Source organism: Arabidopsis lyrata (assembly GCF_000004255.2).
Source record: "Arabidopsis lyrata subsp. lyrata unplaced genomic scaffold ARALYscaffold_8, whole genome shotgun sequence".
NCBI classification, from domain to species: Eukaryota; Viridiplantae; Streptophyta; class Magnoliopsida; order Brassicales; family Brassicaceae; genus Arabidopsis; species Arabidopsis lyrata.
This window is the reverse complement of record NW_003302548.1, coordinates 12796365-12816944: the sequence shown is the minus strand read 5'-3', so window position 1 is coordinate 12816944 and position 20580 is coordinate 12796365. Positions and strand designations below refer to the sequence as shown.

General features: G+C 40.1%; 1 protein-coding gene, 1 long non-coding RNA gene and 1 pseudogene across 2 annotated transcripts; 2 read left to right on the top strand and 1 right to left on the bottom strand.

The window, feature by feature from the left end:
* Positions 1-751, top strand: part of LOC9300043 — a 1677-nt pseudogene extending 926 nt beyond the window's left edge.
* A 12606-nt stretch (positions 752-13357) lies between these two features.
* On the top strand, positions 13358-14796 carry LOC110225631. Its single transcript, XR_002329864.1, has 3 exons — positions 13358-13530; positions 13848-13963; positions 14505-14796. It is a non-coding gene; the product is annotated as an uncharacterized LOC110225631 (long non-coding RNA).
* Positions 13575-14498, bottom strand: LOC9301794. Its single transcript, XM_021015419.1, is given in 6 exon segments — positions 13575-13604; positions 13606-13676; positions 13758-13952; positions 14033-14107; positions 14191-14280; positions 14368-14498. Coding segments are annotated over 6 exon segments (546 nt in total). The 5' UTR covers positions 14453-14498.
* Positions 14797-20580: the final 5784 nt, after the last annotated feature.

Below are 20580 nucleotides of genomic sequence, written 5' to 3'. Positions count from 1 at the left end.
CTAGACTTTGCTTCGGAGTTCGAGATCGCAAGGCCAACACGCGAATACACACGTGTGTTGCAAGTTGCTGCCTAACGTTTTCGTAGGAAAAGAAGAGAATCTGAGGACGATCGTGAGAGAGTCATGTGACGCAGCGAAGAGGTCGTTGAAGAGCCGTGGCTTGTCTCTCCCACCGTGGCGGAGAAGCTCTTATTTGCAACACAAGTGGTTTAGTCCGTATAAAAGAAAGGTGGGATCTAGTTTGGGAGTGAAGCCGTTGAATAGTGACGCCGTTAGCTGCCGCTCTTTAGGGTATGATGACGGCGCCGTCAATACTCGTTTGTTCATTAGGGCATGATCCATGGAGTATGGAGTAGACTTGTATAAGTGTAGGCGAATAGTTGGAGACTACACTTCTTTTTATTCAATCTGACATTCTGACTGACGTGATCCAAGTTGGTTAAAGCAATGTTTTGTATCGTGACTAGTATATTCTTGTTTAATATTCTTAAAAACAAATTAAGTTTCATTATAAATCATTAAATTATAGACTAGAGGTCAAATTATTAATCAGCATTTTAGAATGTCAAATACTTAATGTATCTATCAAACTGGATTTCGTGGCAATCATTTGCAATGATCTCTCGCTAGATGTTGGTGTTGTGATAAATAATATAACGGAGGATATGCCAATGAAGCATAACAGTGCATGTATGTGGGACATGTACTTAAAATGTGAAGAACACCTTAAAATTGAGTGAGTTGCCCACACGGCTGTGGTCTAGTGGTAAGGAAGAATTGGGGAAAGGTTGAAAGGAACTGTTGGTGTCGGATCCCGCACCAGAAGTACGAGACCAACCAAAGATTGCCACGTAGTCAAGCGGGTGGCCCATAAAGGATGAAGCCCATTGGGCTCATGAACCGAGGGGACGGTCGAAGTGGTTGTCACCACTTCGAGAGTCCGAAGTGACTGCACTGTGTCACGAGTTCGGTGTAGAAGACACGGGTAAGTCGGTTCAAAGACATTTGGGCCAGAAGAGGCGAAGCCCATGAAGATCAGAGTCAACTCAAATTCAAACCGTTGAGCATTAAAGCCGAAGAATCAAAACGGACACATTTAAGATGAAATAATTGTACTTAATTACTCATTTTAAATGTCGTTTAGCTATGTATAAATATAAAGGCCAATGGCCATGTAAAGGGGATCTTCCTCTGAAGAGAGAAATAATATAGCAAATTTTCATCAGTTTACAAGTTTTTACGCATTCATTTTTGTCCCTCAAGAATTATCTTTCCCACTTAACAAAATACTTGAGTGTGTGAATCCGACTTCCACATTTTGGCGCCGCCTGTGGGGATTATCAGGATTCTTGAGTGGTCAGATTTCTTCTTTTCTACTTTCCCGAGATAAGCGACAATGTCCGGAGGAGACGCCGTTGAAACATCATTGGCCGAAACCCTCAAAGCTATGCAGCAAACCATGTCGGACATATCACAAAAGTTCTCGGATGTGGAGAAGGCCGTCGATACGTTGCAAACATCCCAGGTATCTCTTAGTCAAAACGTCAATAATATACAAACTCGTGTTCGCTCTTTAAGTGCAGGAAACCCGGTGGGAACCCGAAGAGGGATATTCAACTCGCCAAGTTCCGCTGCACGAAATGAAACCAGCGGACAAACAACTCCCGGTGCTACTAATAATGTAGCTCAGACGTCGGAAGAAGAGACGCAGCTCGGGGATGAAGAACAACTTGCAGCTCAGTACGAGCAGGAGAACCTCGACCAGTTCGAGACCATGAGGAAGGTTAGCCAGGAATTAAAAGAAATGAAATCAAAATTTCATCAGGCTACAAGTTCGGAGCCAGACATCAATCGAGTCATTGAAGAAGCAAGGCGAACCCCTTTTATCCCGCGAATTGCAAGTTTGAGGATCAAAGATTCCCGGAAGCTCAAGCTGGACCCTTACAGCGGAGAGGAGGATCCAAAAAACTATCTTGCAGCCTTTCTGATCGCTGCAGGAAGAGTCGAGTTGGATGAAGCCGATGAGGACGCAGGCTATTGCAAGCTGTTTTCGGAGAATCTATGTGGCCAAGCTCTAATGTGGTTCACCCAATTAGAGCCGGGTTCGATCAGCAATTTCGACGAACTGTCAGCCGTATTCTTAAGGCAATACTCTATCCTTATGGATAAAAGCGTTTCGGATGCCGATCTTTGGAACTTAACCCAAGGATCTAATGAGTCACTTCGAGTTTTCATCACCAAATTCAAAGGGGTGCTATCAAAACTCCCAAGAATCTCACAGCAATCAGCTTTATCTGCCCTACGAAAAGGATTGCGACATGATTCAAGGTTTAAAGAAGACTTAATACTTCATAAACCAGATACAATTCAGGATGCACTCTTCCGTGCGAACAATTGGATGGAGGTAGAAGACGAAAAAGAAAGTTTTGCCAAACGGAATAAACAAGAAAAGTCGGCAGTCACCGTCCTCACCAAGAAGTTCGAGCCTAGAGAGAGCAAAGGACCAAGGAAGTTTGGGTCGCAACCCTTCAACAATTCTGTCGGGAAGCAATTCCAAGGGAAAGGAAGATCAAACACTTGGGTCCGTGATGAAAGTCTATATTGCGACATTCATAAAGTAACCGGACATTTAACCAAGGATTGCAGCGTTCTTAAAAAGCACCTCGCAGAGCTTTGGGCTAGTGGTGATCTTTCTAAATTCGATATAAAAGATTTTGTGAAGGAATACCACGAAGCAAAGGAAAACTCCAAAGATCAAGATTCCAAAAGACCAAGGTTATCCAACGAGGAAGAACCAAGAAGTTTGAAGGGGAAGATCAATGTGATTCTAGGAGGATCCAGATTTTGTGGAGATTCAATAAGTTCAATCAAAAAGCATCGACGAAATGTCTTACTCAAAGCAAGCTTAAGTGAAGAAGTCGATTTTCAAGGTGCATCAATATCATTCGATGAAGAAGAAACGCGGCATCTCGAAAGACCGCATGACGATGCTCTAGTCATTACTCTTGATGTCGCAAACTTCGAAGTATCAAAGATCCTTATTGATACAGGCAGTTCGGTCGACTTGATCTTTTTAAGTACTCTAGAAAAAATGGGAATCAGCCGAGGAGACATAGTAGGACCCCCATCTCCGTTAGTTGCATTCACAAGCGAGTCAGCCATGTCTCTCGGAACAATCAAGCTACCGGTCCTTGCCAAGAAGGTATCGAAGATCGTGGACTTCGTTGTCTTCGATAAGCCCGCTGCTTACAACATCATCCTCGGGACTCCCTGGATTTATCGAATGAGAGCAGTCCCCTCTACATACCATCAATGTATCAAATTTCCAACATCAAATGGGGTGGAAACAATTCGGGGAGATCAAGAAGCTTCACGGACTTGTTACTTAGCTAGCCACCGTATGAAGATTCAATAGCAATTAACGAAGCCCGCAAAAGAAGGACTAAAAACCAAATTTCCTAATGGGCAGAAGAAAGAAGATGTAGTAGTCGAAGTGGTACTGGAAGAAGACAAGCCGGACCGGAAAATTAGAATTGGAGCAACTTTGACTGGCCAAATAAAAGAAGCTTTGATCGAACTCTTAAGGAAAAACAAAGCATCATTTGCATGGTCAGCAGCGGACATGCCGGGCATAAATCCGAGTATAATTTGTCATGAACTAAACGTCGATCCAAGCTTCAAACCGGTGAAACAAAAAAGAAGAAAGCTTGGAGTCGAGCGGGCAAAAATAGTAAACGACGAAGTGGATAAACTCTTGAAGATAGGGTCCATAAGAGAAGTGCAATATCCGGAGTGGGTAGCAAACACTGTCGTTGTCAAGAAGAAGAATGGGAAAGATAGGGTTTGCATCGACTTTACAGACCTAAATAAAGCATGTCCCAAAGATAGTTTCCCGCTCCCTCATATAGATCGACTTGTTGAGTCCACCGCTGGAAATGAGCTGTTAACGTTCATGGACGCCTTCTCGGGTTATAATCAGATAATGATGAACCCCGATGATCAAGAAAAGACGTCATTTATCATAGATAGAGGTATCTACTGTTACAAGGTAATGCCTTTTGGTTTGAAAAATGCAGGAGCAACTTACCAACGGTTGGTGAACAAAATGTTTCACAATCATCTCGGGAAGACTATGGAAGTCTACATAGATGATATGTTGGTTAAATCATTGAAGAAAGAAGATCATGTTAAACATTTGGAGGAATGTTTTGATATTCTCAATAAATATCAAATGAAGCTGAACCCGGCGAAGTGCACATTTGGAGTCCCATCCGGAGAATTTCTTGGCTATATCGTGACAGAAAGAGGGATTGAAGCCAATCCAAATCAAATTAACGCCTTCCTAAACATGCCATCTCCAAGAAACTTCAAAGAAGTACAACGGTTGACTGGGCGGATTGCGGCTTTGAATCGTTTTATCTCGAGGTCAACAGATAAGTCGTTGCCTTTCTACCAAATTCTAAAAGGGAACAAAGGATTCCTTTGGGATGAGAAGTGTGAAGAAGCTTTTGGGCAGCTTAAAGCATACTTAACCACTCCGCCTATACTCTCCAAACCGGAAGTGGATGAAAAACTTTACTTGTACGTATCAGTTTCAAACCACGCGGTTAGTGGAGTCTTGGTTCGGGAAGACCGTGGGGAACAGAAACCAATTTACTACGTGAGCAAGTCAATGACGGATCCGGAGACCAGGTACACAATGATGGAAAAGCTTGCACTCGCAGTGGTAACTTCGGCTCGGAAGCTGCGTCCATATTTTCAGTCCCATCCGGTTGAAGTATTAACTAACCAACCACTCCGAACAATACTTCATAGTCCAAGTCAGTCCGGACGTTTGGCGAAATGGGCGGTGGAATTAAGCGAGTACGACATAGAGTTTAAAAGCCGGATCAGTATGAAGGCTCAAGTCTTAGCAGACTTCCTGACCGAACTGCCAATACCTGGAACGATAGATCAACCGGAGAACCAAACTTGGAAATTACACGTAGATGGGTCTTCAACAAAGCAAGGATCCGGAGTGGGAATTAGGTTGGAATCTCCGACATCAGAAATTCTAGAACAATCATTCCGATTGTTATTCAATGCCTCCAACAACGAGGCAGAATACGAAGCCCTTATTGCCGGACTTCGACTAGCACAAGGAGTTGGAGCCAAGGAAATATTGGCTTATTGCGATTCGCAATTAGTAGTTAACCAATTTAATGGAGACTATGAAGCCAAAGATTCAAGAATGGAAGCTTACCTCGAAGTGGTGAAGGATCTATCTAAAAATTTCTCAAAATTCGAGTTAATCCGCATACCTCAGGGAGAGAATACAGCTGCAGATGCACTTGCCGCTTTGGCGTCAACATCAGATCCTGAGTTAAAGAGAGTTATTCCAGTAGAATGCATCTCGGAGCGAAGCATTCAAGACAGCAAGGAAACCCTCGTCGTTACAAGGTCTCGAGCAGCGGCACGCGACCGTGGCGAACCAGAGATCGAACCGCCACCCAACAAACGAAGGAAGTCAAAAGGATCAAATACATCTAACAAGGAACCCGTTGTCTTAGCTAAAGAAATGATTCCAGAAACGATGATAGAAACCGAGCCATTACTCGAGGAAAATATTCTTGAACCAAACGAACATCCCGAACCAGAGCCGCGGATATTTCACAAAGTTGACCAAATTCCGGCTAAAGACTGGGGGGCTGACTGGAGGGAGCCAATAAAGCACTACATCACGACAGGCGAGCTCCCAAAGAATAAATGGCAGGCCAGAAAAATAAAAGTCGTTAGCGCGAAATTTTGCCTATCAAAGGATGCGTTATATAGGCGAGGTGTTAGTGACCCTTACCTATTATGCATTTTTGGGCCCGAAGTCGAAATCGTCATGAGCGAAGTGCATGAGGGATTATGTGGAAGTCATTCATCAGGAAGAGCTATGGCTTTTAAAGTTAAAAGAATGGGGTACTTTTGGCCCACTATGATCACAGATTGTGTTAAGTTCGCCCAAAGATGCAAGCGCTGCCAACTCCATGCGCCATTAATCCATCAACCGTCAGAGTTATTCTCCTCCATTTCCGCCCCATACCCGTTTATGAGATGGTCAATGGACATCATTGGACCATTGCACAAATCAACTCGAGGTGTACAGTACCTTTTAGTCCTTACGGACTACTTTTCGAAATGGATTGAAGCTGAGGCGTATGTTGGTATCAAGGATTCGGCGGTGAAGACCTTTATTTGGAAAAACATTATATGTCGACATGGAGTTCCGTACGAAATAGTCACTGATAATGGACCGCAATTCATTTCACACGAGTTTGATGCCTTTTGTGCGGACTGGGGAATTAAAGTTAGTTATTCTACTCCAAGATATCCGCAAGGAAACGGTCAAGCCGAAGCCGCGAACAAGACGATATTAAGCAATCTCAAGAAACGCTTAAGTCATCTAAAGGGAGGATGGTATGAAGAACTCCAACCTGTCCTGTGGGCTTATCGTACAACCCCTAGGCGACCTACAGGGGAAACTCCATTCTCTTTGGTTTATGGCATGGAAGCGGTAGTACCAGCTGAACTCAACGTGCCCGGACTTCGTCGAACAGAAGCACCGTTAAATGAGGAAGAAAATTCAGCGATGCTTAACGATTCACTGGATACCATAAATGAAAGGCGTGATCAAGCTCTAATTCGGATCCAGAATTACCAACAGGCAGCAGCCCGGTATTACAATTCTAAGGTTAAAAGTAGGCCGTTCTTCGTGGGAGATTATGTATTAAGGCGTGTCTTTGACAACAGAAAGGAAGAAGGCGCCGGTAAACTCGGTATTAATTGGGAAGGACCTTACATTATTACCGAAGTGGTTCGGAACGGTGTTTATAGGTTAAAAGACCTAGAAGACAATCCAGTCAAGCGACCTTGGAATGTGATCAACTTAAAGAAGTTTTATGTTTAAAAGCTACATGCATTGTTTATGTACATGAACTACGATTTGGCTTGATCCCGAAATGGGTACGTAGGCAGCTCGAAAACGAGTTCAGCTATTAATAAAATTTTTGTTTTATTTCTTTATTAAAGGAAGAAGGTTCGGCTATGCGAACATACAAGAGATTGGAAATAAAGCGTTTTTTCAAAAAAAAAAAAGGGCGAAGCGTCCCTCATCGTACACTTCGAACTACGAAATCCTCGTTGACGAGCAGAACACTTCAATTCCTTGACCAGCAAGATCGAGGATTGGCATCATGCAGTCCGGAATTCGAGCAAAGTCAGAGATTCCAAGCTCAATCCACTCTCCAGGGTGAGATTCAAGAATGTGAAGATTTCTTGACACCGTAGTAAGCCTGCGTTGCATCCGGTTAATCCTCTTCCGGAGTCTCCTCTTTTCCGACGTAAGCTTCCGGTGTTGGAGTTCAAGTGCTTCTATGAACGCCTTCGCTGTTCCTTGGTCTCTGATTGGGAGATTCCTGATCAAAGCACATGGGGCTCGGATCTGAGATCTCGAGAAACCGCGAAGTGGAGGAGGCTGCCTGTTTAGCTCATTTGAAACATCTTCATCCATCAGTCCGATTCTGGAGAAGTCGGGCATAGATTCTGAACAGCGAAGATTGAACTCCATACCTGCTAAAATGAAAAGAAGGATGAGAAGTAAAGGAAAATCGAACCTATAATTTATAGGAACCCCATATCCTTAGCAAGCTGCGGATTTCATCCAAGGAATAGAGTGATTCACGGAGAGATTTATGCCCTCGAATGGATCCTGCATTAAAGGACGCATCTCCAAGAATATTCGGAAAGAAAGGAAAGTTGCAAATATTTCCATAAATAAAAAGGGCCGAAGCCCATTACGAGTTTTTGTTTTTTAAAAAAAAAAGAGAAGTGAAGAAATTGGAGAACATTTATGGGAGAGGCTCAGGAACAGGCTCCTTCATCGCCGGTTTAGTCCTCGAAGTGGACGCCTTGTTTTTGGCATCCACTTCGGAACGATCCCGAAGGCGTTTCCGGCAGTCGCTAGCCTCCTCCTCCAAGTCCTCTTCCTCTTCATCGTCGGATGGAACGGCGAAGACGGGGGCGTTCACGGGACCTGGGACTCCCCTAGCGCGGAGATACATCCGAAGCATCTTCGGGATCTCAGCAACGGAGTCGAAGTTCCGCCATTCCCACTGAAAGGGATCACTTTCCAAAGCCCTGATCTTCCTCTCCACCCGAGAAATACGAGCCTCGAGTGTCTGCCTTTTGAGGCCCAGCCGTTGCCTCTCTTCACACAAGCGACGGTGCTTGTCGGCAACCTAGCATAAAGATGAATGAATAAGATGAAACAAAGAGTTTTTAATCAAAAAACTTCAAATACTTACCCTGTCAATGAAGTCGCAAGCCTCTTTTTTCTCCTTTGAAGGAAAGTGAAAGACGGCATGAGGGAAGAGAACGCCGGCCGGCTCAAAGCCGTCGCCAGACAAGAAGAGAGGGCTGCCGGGATCAACGGGGGCTACTGTTTCGCTTTCCATTCTCAAAATATTTCTCAAGTGAGACTCTAGAGTCATGTTTAATAAAGCCTAGAGATAGGTAAGCTTTTATTTATAATGATTTAGGGTTTGCCTTGGAACCATAAATTCATTAATGGTAGCGTTTCCGAGTGGATTAAACCATTTTTGGAAAATCGAGAAAAGGCAATTATTACATTAAAAGACGAGCCGTTCTCTTTAAGAAGGGAAAAAGCAACCGTCGCATCAACTGCAAAAGTTTCTAAGGCTCAAGCCTAACAAGTTTACCGAGTTGACTAAACCCGAAGTGGGGAACTCGCTTTAAGCCGAGCTCAGTTCTCGCATTCTAAAGAGAAAGGTCTGATCAACCTAAAAATCTCAAAAAGCATTGCCACAAGGCCACAAAAGGTTAAAAAGCGGACTTTGCAAACCCGCATATGAAAACCCCCTTGGGTCACAACCTAGAAAGGTTTAAAAGCCTCCTCAGGCAAATATTTTGAAAAAATAATAAAGCCTCCTTAGGCCAAAAACAACAAAGCCTCCTTAGGCCAAAAATGAATTAAGTCTTAAAGTTAAAGGGACAATCCCCAATTTAAAGTGGACACAGCCACTACGGAGCGATCTCCACCTCGGGCTCCTGCTCAGCAACCAGAGTTTCATTCACCTCCTTGACTGGTGCTTGATCAGATGAAGCTCCCGGACCACCCTCCGCGGGACAACCAACCTCCGGAGTAACCTCCGGTACCACAGGAGCTACGGGCGGGACAATGCCCTCCGTCTCACTTGAACCTGGAAATAATAATTCCATTCAATCAAAGGTACAAGGTAAGAAAAAGTAAGCCTTAGGAGCCAAGCGTTACCTGCCCAGTCTAAACCCGATTCACTTATTGGAGGTGATTCAGTAAAGAATGCCTCGAAGTCAAGTGGGTTGAAGGCCGAAGTGGGAAGAGCTGCCAAGTGATTCCGTTTTTCAGAAAGGTTAGTCGACAGCTCGGTCCTTTCTTGCTCTTCGGAGAAATCTGCTTCATGGATTTGATCCAGCAAAATCAGGTTACTTTCGTGCTCCTTGATGTCTGACTCCAAGTCCGACCTAGCCTTCTCAGTCTGCATGAATCGGATGGCCCCTTGGATCAACTCCATCCTGCGTCCCTTGACCTCTTTTCTAGCTTTTGATGCCGACCTCGCCAACTCGGAATCACGCAATTTGGCGATCGCCTTGTATTTTGCGTTGAGCTCGATGAGTTGGTTGTTCAGGGAGTCAGCGTTTGATTCGGACTCTTGAAGCCTACCTTGAATGCCGGAAAACTCTTCCTGAAGCTTGAAGTTCTGGTCGTACTGACCCTGCAGCTCCCCCTTTACCTGCGCAAGCTCGGATGTTAAATTATCGACTTTGTCCTCCAGCTCGTGTTTGGAGCCGGCAGAAGAACTGACTTCGGCCTCAAGAGCGGAGAGTTTCTTTGTCCACATGTCAATCTCCTTCTCCCGGTCAATGACCAACCTTTCGTAATGTTCGATCATGTCGTTAAATTCGCTTTGAGCCTGGCGTTATGTATGAACCCGGGATGACGAGTCAGTTCGCAGAATGGCAATACAATAAAAAATTTACATAAACGAAAGCGGGACTAACCCGAGATGAGTGATGCGCGTGAAGCAGATAACGTTCACGAATCGCAGGGCGCCATTTGTTGAAATCTGGCAAGATCGAACCCGAACGGGTCTTGAAGCATCGGAAGACGCTGCCTTCTGTCTCCATAGCTGCGAAGAAGGAAGAATTGTAAAAATTGGAATTTTAAAGACAAAAGTTTAAGTGTGTAAATCACCGAACCTGAAAGCGATTTGACTTGAGGTACAAGAGCAGGCTTCAGCCTCGAGGGAGCATCTCGAGATTCAGAATCTCCTTTTTTCGGAGACGCGCTCCGGGCGGTCTTTCCACTATCAGGCTGGGAAGAGGAAGACATGTCAACCGGTCGTGGAGGACCCATTGGTTCAGAAGGAGGGGATGACCGAGGTGAGCGGTCAGTCCGGGCCCTTGACTTTTCCCTCTGCGGGGAAGGATCTCTGCGAGAAGACTTATCTCTCTTTCGACGAACCAAGTTCTTGATTGGCTCGTTACTAAAATCATCTCGGGAAGGACGAGGTGAATCACGGCGAGGAGATCGATCCCTCCGAGGAGAACGTGAGTCGCGACGATCGCGACGGGGAGTTAATCTGAAGGAAGCGACAGATCGGGCTCCCTCGGTACTGCCATCGTCGACCAGCAAGGTCCTACTATAGTCCTTCTTGTCTATGGAAGTCGTGAGAAACTTTTTCTTCTCCTCGCAAGCCTCAGCCATCGGCTTGGAAAGCAACTTACGTTTGGCCGCAAGGGCCCGAGATGACATTCCCTGAGTTGAGGGAGGGGGAGGAATTTGGTGAAGATGACCAGGCGGACTCATCCTGAGTCTGTGGTTAGCCTCTAAGAATCGTTCGAGAGTGAAGGAATTCCAAAGGGTTTCCCCTTCGAGAATTATTTTGAAGAATTCGATGAACTCTTCAGATGGGAGATTGGAAGCGATGAAAGCTGCGAAATGAAACAACGGTGTTAGTTAATAAAAATAAAGAAACAACCGGGGAAGATACGGGCAACCTAATCTCTACCAGGTTTCGCCGACCACTTCGAAGGAAGGAAATCTGCAAGATTTCCAATCGAAGCGGGAGTTTTCTTAATCAAGAACCAAGGATGATGCCAATTTTCATCCTTGTTTGGAAGATGCGAAATGATGTTCCTGTTGGCGTTAGGATATGCTGAGAAATACCCCGTTTTCTTCGATGAGCTTCTCACGCTTAGAAGCTCATTTAGTTCGGCGACTCCGATAACGTAACCGGCCTCCGCCGCGATTGTTATGATGCCGAGAATAGTACGAAGAAGATTGGGGGTTAATTGAGGAAGAGCGATTTCAAGAGCCGCTAGGTATAAAATTAGGGCTTCGGGAAGAGGAAAGGTCAGCCCGCAACCCTTGAAATAAATCTCATACACACAGAAGTAACCATCGCGATGGTTCTCTGGAGATTCTGTGGGGGAAGCTATTTGAGCTTCCGCCATAATTTCCGGCGGAATCCGGCAAAGCTCTCTCAATCGCTCGAGGGATTGAAGAGTACAAGTGGACCTAAAGTGTGGACCGGCAATATCACTAGGGCGGGTGCACTCGTCGTTACTAGAACGCCTCTCGTCGAAAGACGGAGACTCGGGTCTATCGGAATCGGAAGTCATTGGGAAGAAAGAGAAATTCAAGTTCCGGCGAAGAAGGGTTTTTGTTAAAGGAACGAAGAGAGAGGTTTTGATTAAAGTACAAAAGTAAAAGAAGAGAGTAATGGTGAAAAGAAGTTACCTCAAGCTAATGATGAAACCGCCTCGGAAGTCGTGTGAGAAGTGGGAAGGTTTTTCCCGTTTTAATAGTAATTAATCAATATACGGTCATAATGATGACAGATGTCACTCGGTTAAAAATGGCTAGTGCCGAAATTAAAGGAGTGATGAGATTTTCGGCGGGAAATCAGAAAGATTCTCGAGCGCAATCTTTGGCCACTTGAGCATTTAAAGTCCTCCGAATTGGAATAGCACTTCGAAGAACTTGGGGGGCTAATTGTTGGTGTCGGATCCCGCACCAGAAGTACGAGACCAACCAAAGATTGCCACGTAGTCAAGCGGGTGACCCATAAAGGATGAAGCCCATTGGGCTCATGAACCGAGGGGACGGTCGAAGTGGTTGTCACCACTTCGAGAGTCCGAAGTGACTGCACTGTGTCACGAGTTCGGTGTAGAAGACACGGGTAAGTCGGTTCAAAGACATTTGGGCCAGAAGAGGCGAAGCCCATGAAGATCAGAGTCAACTCAAATTCAAACGTTGAGCATTAAAGCCGAAGAATCAAAACGGACACATTTAAGATGAAATAATTGTACTTAATTACTCATTTTAAATGTCGTTTAGCTATGTATAAATATAAAGGCCAATGGCCATGTAAAGGGGATCTTCCTCTAAAGAGAGAAATAATATAGCAATTTTCGTATCAATTCACAAGTTCTTACGTATTCATTTTTGTCCCTCAAGAATTATCTTTCCCACTTAACAAAATACTTGAGTGTGTGAATCCGACTTCCACACATGAGCTTGTAAGCAAAAAATTCCCTCATACTAACCCTTGTTCGTGGATTTGTTGAACCTGTTGTTGTCTTCTTTAGTTGTAAATCAATGTGGTAACCGTCTTCTCCGTAGGGAAACAAAAGCGGATATTGTAATGGAAGATATCCAGCATGAAGCTCACTTATTCTCTTTAAATTTCCGTCCCTTGTTTCCAACACAACATCTCTTGGCTCCATTTCTATATCAAATTCTCCAGCATATAAAGCAGCAACTTCTGTTGTGGTAGGAAGATTGTAAGTTTTTTCACTTGTACTACTTGTAGCACCTGCAGTTCGCCTCGAAATCAATTTCAACTGAACATTTGACGAAGGTGTATCTTTGAAACGATCTTTTGCTGTTCTCAGAATCTTTGAGTATGGATTATACTCATTAAGCATCTTTTTTATATCTTCCACAATATCATCTCGTAGGGTTTTTGATTCTGGTAATTGACCAGTTCTCTTTGCACTGCAAAAATTAAATATAATGAGAAGTTCTGGAAAATAAAGATGCAAAGAATAACATAAAAAAATTTGTGTAATAGTTGTAAATCAATGTAAAGTAACTTTAAACCTGAATGCTTCTATTCGGTTTTGATTCTCATTCTCAGTGTCTTGTATATACAACTGATTGAATTTAGGTGGTTTTCCTGGAGGAGGAAGTAGACTGCCAATCCTATGACAATTTTGACCTTGAAGTCGGTAAACATTTGGCCCTCGTCCTTTGTTCACCGAGGTGTCAATTGTTCCACCCATAGATGTGAATGCAAACATTGAGTTGTAAGGTCGTATATTCTCCATGAAATTTTTGCTTCTTTCATCACCTTTGAACATGAGATCTTTAAGAATCTGGGGAAGTTCTGGTGGTGGTGCCAAATCGATCTTTCCATGCATACAACAAAGTGAGAACTTTGGGTAAGATTTCACGCGCCTCTTTTCTATGCGTTCGTTATACCACATTAAAGCTCCACAGTGTTCACAGTTGTAGATTGCATCCCCATTGTCATCATACTCTTCAGAGTTATATAGTGAATTATGTGAACGTGAGGATGATGCATGGTCTGAAAAGAACATAAAAACATTATAGTTTAAACTCTGAAAAATTTATTAGTTAGGATCGGATGATGCTAAAAAGTATGTACCTTTAGATGGAGCTTCTTTGTGATTATCATGTCTTGATTCTTGCATATATGGTTCCTTATGCACGTTTGTTTTCCTCCTACTTGCTGCAGTACATGGAAATCCATTGCCATTGCTCTTGCCGTTCTGTGTCGTCTCGTCAACGTTCGGTGTCGTCTCGTCCAAGTTTTGGTCCAAGTTAGTACTTGGAGCTGAAGCTGAAAATAAGGTATGATTTCCATGATTCTTGTTGTAAACTAAGTTTTGACATGATTCTGGTTGTGAACAACATTCTTACATGATTCTCCTTTCTTTCTTTTATCTTTCGTCTCCTTTATAATACGCATTCGTTTCATCCTTGGAGATTCACATTCTACTGAAAATATTTCAAATAAATAGCTGTGAAATCATAATATTATCCAAGGCATTAAATATACTCTTAGTAATTGATAATACCATTTGTAATATCACTCAAGCTATTAGGTGAAACTCTGTTTGGTTGCATTGGTGATATGGGGTTAGCTTCAGAATTAGGAGGAATGTTTTCTGTATATATAAGATAGAAAAAACGTTAAAGCAACCATTGGTTTGCAGAAATGAAATAGATTAATAGGTTTTTTGATTTAGTATTACCCTGATTTTCTGTTTGATTGTTTTTCTTCTTGGAACGAATCGCCATCCTCTCCACCCTTCTTTTCTTTGCTGTTGATGATTTCATTTATATTGGCCTTCGATAATAAAGAGTTTTGTTTAATACAAATCAATTTCAGGTTGATGTCAAGAGTAGAGAATCAATAAATATGGAAATTTGACAGAAGTTAAAAACCTATGAAGGAGGTAATGGTGGAGAAACACTTGACAGGATCCGGTGGTAGAAGATGATAACTGTCGATTGTAAAAGTTAATGGTGGGAACAATACAAAATAGATATTGAGATCGTGGGGTCTGAGATGTATATAATGGTTGTTTTAAAAGCTGAAAGATAAAAAATTGGGACTTAAGCCAGGTGTCATATGGAGGATGTTGCAGTTACTTGAAAATTTACTTGTGATTTATTAGATAAGGATATCTATTTATCTAGACATATATTAATTATAAACAAGCTTTTTACTTTTATTATATATCTAGGTAAATAAAGATTTTTTCTACTCGATATTTAAACTAGGATTAAATTTTTTTTATAATTAATTTCAGATAATGTAGAAATATAGTAGTAGAGGAAGGATACCACCAGCCTGTAATATAGCAATAAAAAAAATATTAATCGCAGTTTTTTTAAAAATTATTTGCATGAATTATATGAAAAGAATAATTATTAAGTTTTCAATCTACGTTCATCGATGTTTTACCATGATTCTATTTGGAAAAAAGCCGAAAAAATTCTCGTTAATTGGACCTTTAATAACTAATTGTTTTCGTTTAAAAGAAAAATACACATAGTAATTAAAGTGTGTGATTTAATATCCAAAAAAATAAAATATTGTAGTATGATGCAAAGAAGGCTAGAGGGAAAAACTCTCATAAATGCACATTAATCATTGTTGAGGAAGATTCAGCAAAACATGCATCGGTAAGTATTAGTGTCTTCGTATACATTCAAGGGTCATGTATGAGTTTTAACTGTTATTTCTAACACATCTCTGTTTAGATGGCCGAGTATCTGCAATGTCTCATGAGTCTCGACAATACTATGGAGTATATTTTAATAAGGGAAAAATTTTAAACGTAAGAAAGACAACTAAATCTGAGATTTTGGGACTGCACGACGATAACAACTTCGGGTAATGATCTTGACAGATTACGTTTGTTTTTCTACCTCAGCGATTCATCATTATCCTACATTTTTGTAATTGTGAAATTAGTATATTACACGTTTTTCTGGATAATGATGGATTGTATATAAACGGCCTATTCATCAATATTTTTTTATCTCTTTTAGCCGGATTTAGTCAACATAACTCCATTTTTCTTGGTTGTCTTTACAACCCCGATTGTACAAGTAGAAATTAAATATGATGGTGTTCAATTAATTTCAACAAAGATGAATAAATAATATTAGTACTAAAGGTGTACATGATGGTTATTTTTTGTCTAGACGTTTTATTTACATCTCCAAAATCAAATTTATCTCTAAAATGATTATCTAAATGCGACAACAACCTTATCAATACAACCAACTAAATTTAAGTTGGTTGTTGTGAGGGCCACAATCGTTGCTCTGTAGAATTATTTATTTAGTTAGTAATATGAACAAATAAATTAATGAATCATTCATTATTTACAATTATTTTTGAACTCGAGCATATCTCATTTATTAGTATCTCCTAGACTACTACTCCCTCCGTTTTCGAATAGTTGTCGTTTTAACTATATGCACACAAATTAAGAAACTATTAATGTTGTTAGTTTTTTCAATATAAAAATATCATTAATTATCTATCTAAACATAATTTAACCAATAGTAAATCAAGTTGCATATAAAAAATAAATATAAAAAATAAAAAAATAATAAATTTTGCATCGAAAATTGAAAACGACAACTAATTAAAAACAAAAAAATTTCTCTAAATCGACAACTATTCGAAAACGGAGGGAGTATACTATATAAAATCATGCAGATTTTTTTGGTATGTTTTTCCTCCACAATTTCTTCTTCGAATTTAGGATTCTTTCAAATAACTTATTAAATAATAGATTAGCCGATTAAGTATATGAGGTATTATTAAAACTAGGATATGAGCCCCCGCGATTTGGCGGAGAACCTCATTTTCAACAAAATTTTGTAATGCTAAATTTTCTTTGACTGTGTTTATGTATTAAATTATTGTGATAATGAATTCAAATATTTGGAATATTACATAAAATCTACCAAATTTTTATGTTATATCGTAAATATTTTTCAAAAATTATTAAAAACTTTTATGATTAAAACTATGATCTTTTGAGACATTTTTTTTAAGGTAAAATTATTTATTAGTGAAAAATTCATCTCGAAGTTATAGTAAAGAAATGAGACAGCGAAAAAACATTTCTAAAAATTCGATAAATATTTTGTTAAATCAATAATTCTAAAAAAATCAATCTTAAAATAATATATGTTTACTATATTTTTAAATACTTCTAAACAATTAATACATACAAGTAAAATAATTTCTTTAGCAAATTAACAATAAATTAGGTTGGAAATAAATGAGTGGTAAATGAACACACATAGTAAAAAACTACATGAAGAATATTTCTAATTACTGTCCAATATAGGGTTCTTCTTAATGGACAACCTCGAGGACTAATAGTACCAGAGAGGGGTTTACGGCAAGGAGATCCGCTGTCTCCTTATCTATTTATTCTTTGTACTGAAGTATTAATTGCGAACATACGGAAAGCAGAACGGGATAAATTAATTACGGGTATCAAGGTGGCAACTGCAAGCCCATCGGTTTCTCACCTGCTTTTTGCGGATGATAGTCTATTTTTTTGTAAGGCTAACAAGGATCAGTGTGGGTAATCTTGGGGATCTTAAAGCAATATGAAGCGGTCTCGGCAACAAATAAATTATTCCAAATCTTCGATCCAGTTTGGGCATAAGGTAGATGACGGTGTTAAGGAAGATATCAAATCTACCTTAGGTATCTCTAATATTGGTGGTATGGGTTCATATCTTGGGTTGCCAGAAAGTCTCGGTGGTTCAAAAACAAAAATTTTCTCTTTTGTTAGAGACAGGTTACAGACAAGGATTAACGGATGGTCGGCAAAATTTTTATCAAAAGGTGGGAAAGAAGTGATGATTAAATCGGTAGCTACGGCATTACCAACTTATGTTATGTCGTGCTTCAGACTACCGAAAACAATCACTTCTAAACTCACTAGTGCGGTTGCTAATTTCTGGTGGAGCTCGAATGGTGCCTCCAGAGGTATGCATTGGATGGCTTGGGATAAATTATGTATTAATAAATCGGAAGGAGGGATAGGATTTCGAAACGTCGATGATTTTAATTCGGCCTTACTTGCAAAACAGTTGTGGCGGTTGATCACGGTTCCGGATTCTCTCTTTGCGAGGGATTTTAAAGGGCGGTATTATAGGAAATCCAATCCTTTGGAAAATATAAAGTCATATTCCCCATCGTATGGGTGGCGGAGTATATGCTCAACTAGATCTCTGGTTAATAAAGGACTTATTAAAAGAATCGGATCTGGGAATTCCATCTCAATTTGGGAGGATCCGTGGATTCCAGCTTAATTCCCGAGACCAGCAAAAAGTAATGGATCTATTAATGACCCATCTTTAAAAGTTAACATGCTTATAGATAGTCGATCTAATTTTTGGGACATTGATCTCCTCAAAGCGGTTTTTGACCAGGAAGATGTCGAGTTAATAAATGCCCTACCGGTGGGTGCGCCAACCAAGGAGGACACCTTGGGTTGGCATTTTACAAAATCCGGCAAATATTCAGTTAAGTCGGGGTATCATACCGCACGGTTGGATAAGTTGGAGACCAACTCATCTTTCATTGGGCCAGATTTCAATAAGTTAAAGGCTCATACTTGGAAAGTACAGTGTCCACCTAGGATAGGTCATTTTTTATGGCAAATCTTAACGGGTTGTGTACCGGTTACAGAGAACTTACGAAAAAGAGGAATTGATTGTGACACTGGTTGTGCCAGATGTGGTGCACTGGAGGAAACAGTCAATCACACACTCTTTCAGTGCCATCCAGCAAGACAGGTTTAGGCACTTTCTCAGATTCCTACGGTTATGGGGACTTTTCCCACAGATTCTATTTTTGCAAACTTGGATCATTTATTTTGGAGAATACCATCGGAGTTTGATTCTATAGCTTTTCCTTGGATTATTTGGTATATTTGGAAAGCACGGAATGAAAAATTGTTTGAAAATGTGGATAACGATCCGTTAGAGGTTTTACGGTTAGCGGAAAGAGAGGCACAATTGTGGCACTCAGCTCAAGTGGAGCTTCATACTGAAACTCAGGCTTCAGTGGAATTTCCAAATCGGCCTCAAACGAGGGGGGTGTCCCTAGATTCGGATTTTACAGGATACCGTTGTTTTATGGATGGATCCTGGAAAGACAGCGACAAGTTTTCCGGGATAGGGTGGTTTTGTACACCATCAAACGGTGAGCCATCAACAATGGGAGCTGCCAACCTCCGTAGAAGCCTATCTCCGCTACATGCCGAATTCGAGGCCCTCCTTTGGGCGATGAAGTGTATGATTGGTGCAGATAATCAAGAGGTAGCATTCCTTACAGACTGTTCTGACCTGGTGAAGATGGTGTCTTCCCCAACCGAATGGCCGGCCTTCTCAGTGTATCTGGAGGAATTTCAGAGCGACAAGCAAGAGTTCTCTACCTTCTCTTTATCTTTAATTCTCGTTGTGCAAATGTAAAAGCGGATAATCTGGCACGAAAAATTCGTACGGAACCGCTTCATATCACTTATGTAAACAACATTCCACGAGAATGGCTCTTTTGAGCACTATTTAATTACAGATGACAAAAAAAAAAAGAATATTTCTAATTAAAAATAGTAAGAGAATGTGACTCCTCAAACACTTATAAAGTTTTTAAAGGAGCTTATTTCCCTTTTGAAGAACCCATTTTCAAAAAATGCTACATTTAATTGTACATTTTCAAAAATGTCCCTCATTAAATCTAAAAAGATTTATAAGGTACTTCTCGATGGTAACTACTATCCGAAGACTCGATTCAAGTATTTATATGGTTTTATAAGGTATTTCTAAGATATTTAGGAAGATTTTATAACGAAATTATATAAGGTATTTACAACATATTATAAGGTTTTACACACGTATAAATGTAGTTTTGTATGTTTTTATAATGTTACACCCGTGTTTAGGTAGATTTAAGATTTTAGAGGTATTTTTGAAAAGATTTTAGGGAAGGAAATGTTTTGAAAAGAGGCATTTAGATATGGTTAAATTTCAATTTGAAATGAGGTAATTTAATTTTAGTTTCAATTTTTAATTTATCACTTTCTTAGAAATATTTTTGGATTGTTTTTTTTATATATTATAACTATTCATTATATATTTTTTACTAATAAATATTTTTACCCTCATAAAATATGTTTTAGAAGATCGTACCTTTAATCATAATTCTTATTTTTAATATTTTTATTCAAAAAATAAAGTTTTAAAAATCTTTGGAAATTATTTACGATATAACGTAAAAATTTGGTTGAATTTATGTAATATTTCAAATATTTGAATTCAGTATCACAATAATTTAATACATAAACACCATAAAAGAACTTTGGGGCTTTTGCAAAAATGCCACTTTTCAAAAATACCCATTTTTAAAACCTTATAAAAAATGCTCTTAAAAATATAAGATTTACCTAAATATGTATGTAATATTATTAAAACATACACAAACTACATTTCTATGTATCTAAAATCTTATAAATACTTTATAAATACCTTATAAATGCATTTTAAATACCTTTAAAAACCTTTAAAATATCTTGTAAAACCTTTGAAAAACCTTAAAAATCCTTTAAAATAACTTGTAAAACCTTTTAAAACACCTTATAAAACCTTATAAATACTTGGATCGAGTCTTCAAGTAGTAGTTACAATCCATAAGTACCTTATAAACCTAATAAAACTTTATAAAAATTTCAGATTTAAAAAGGGCATTTTTGAAAATGGACATCTAAAAGGGGCATTTTTGAAAAGGGGCACAACAAAAAGGGTATTTTTAACAATTTCCCAAGAACTTTTTGCAATATAAAATATAGTTGAAATGAGTTCTCCCGACATTGCAGGGATGATAACCTAGCACCATGTTTTGACTGGTCTCAGTTTGGTTT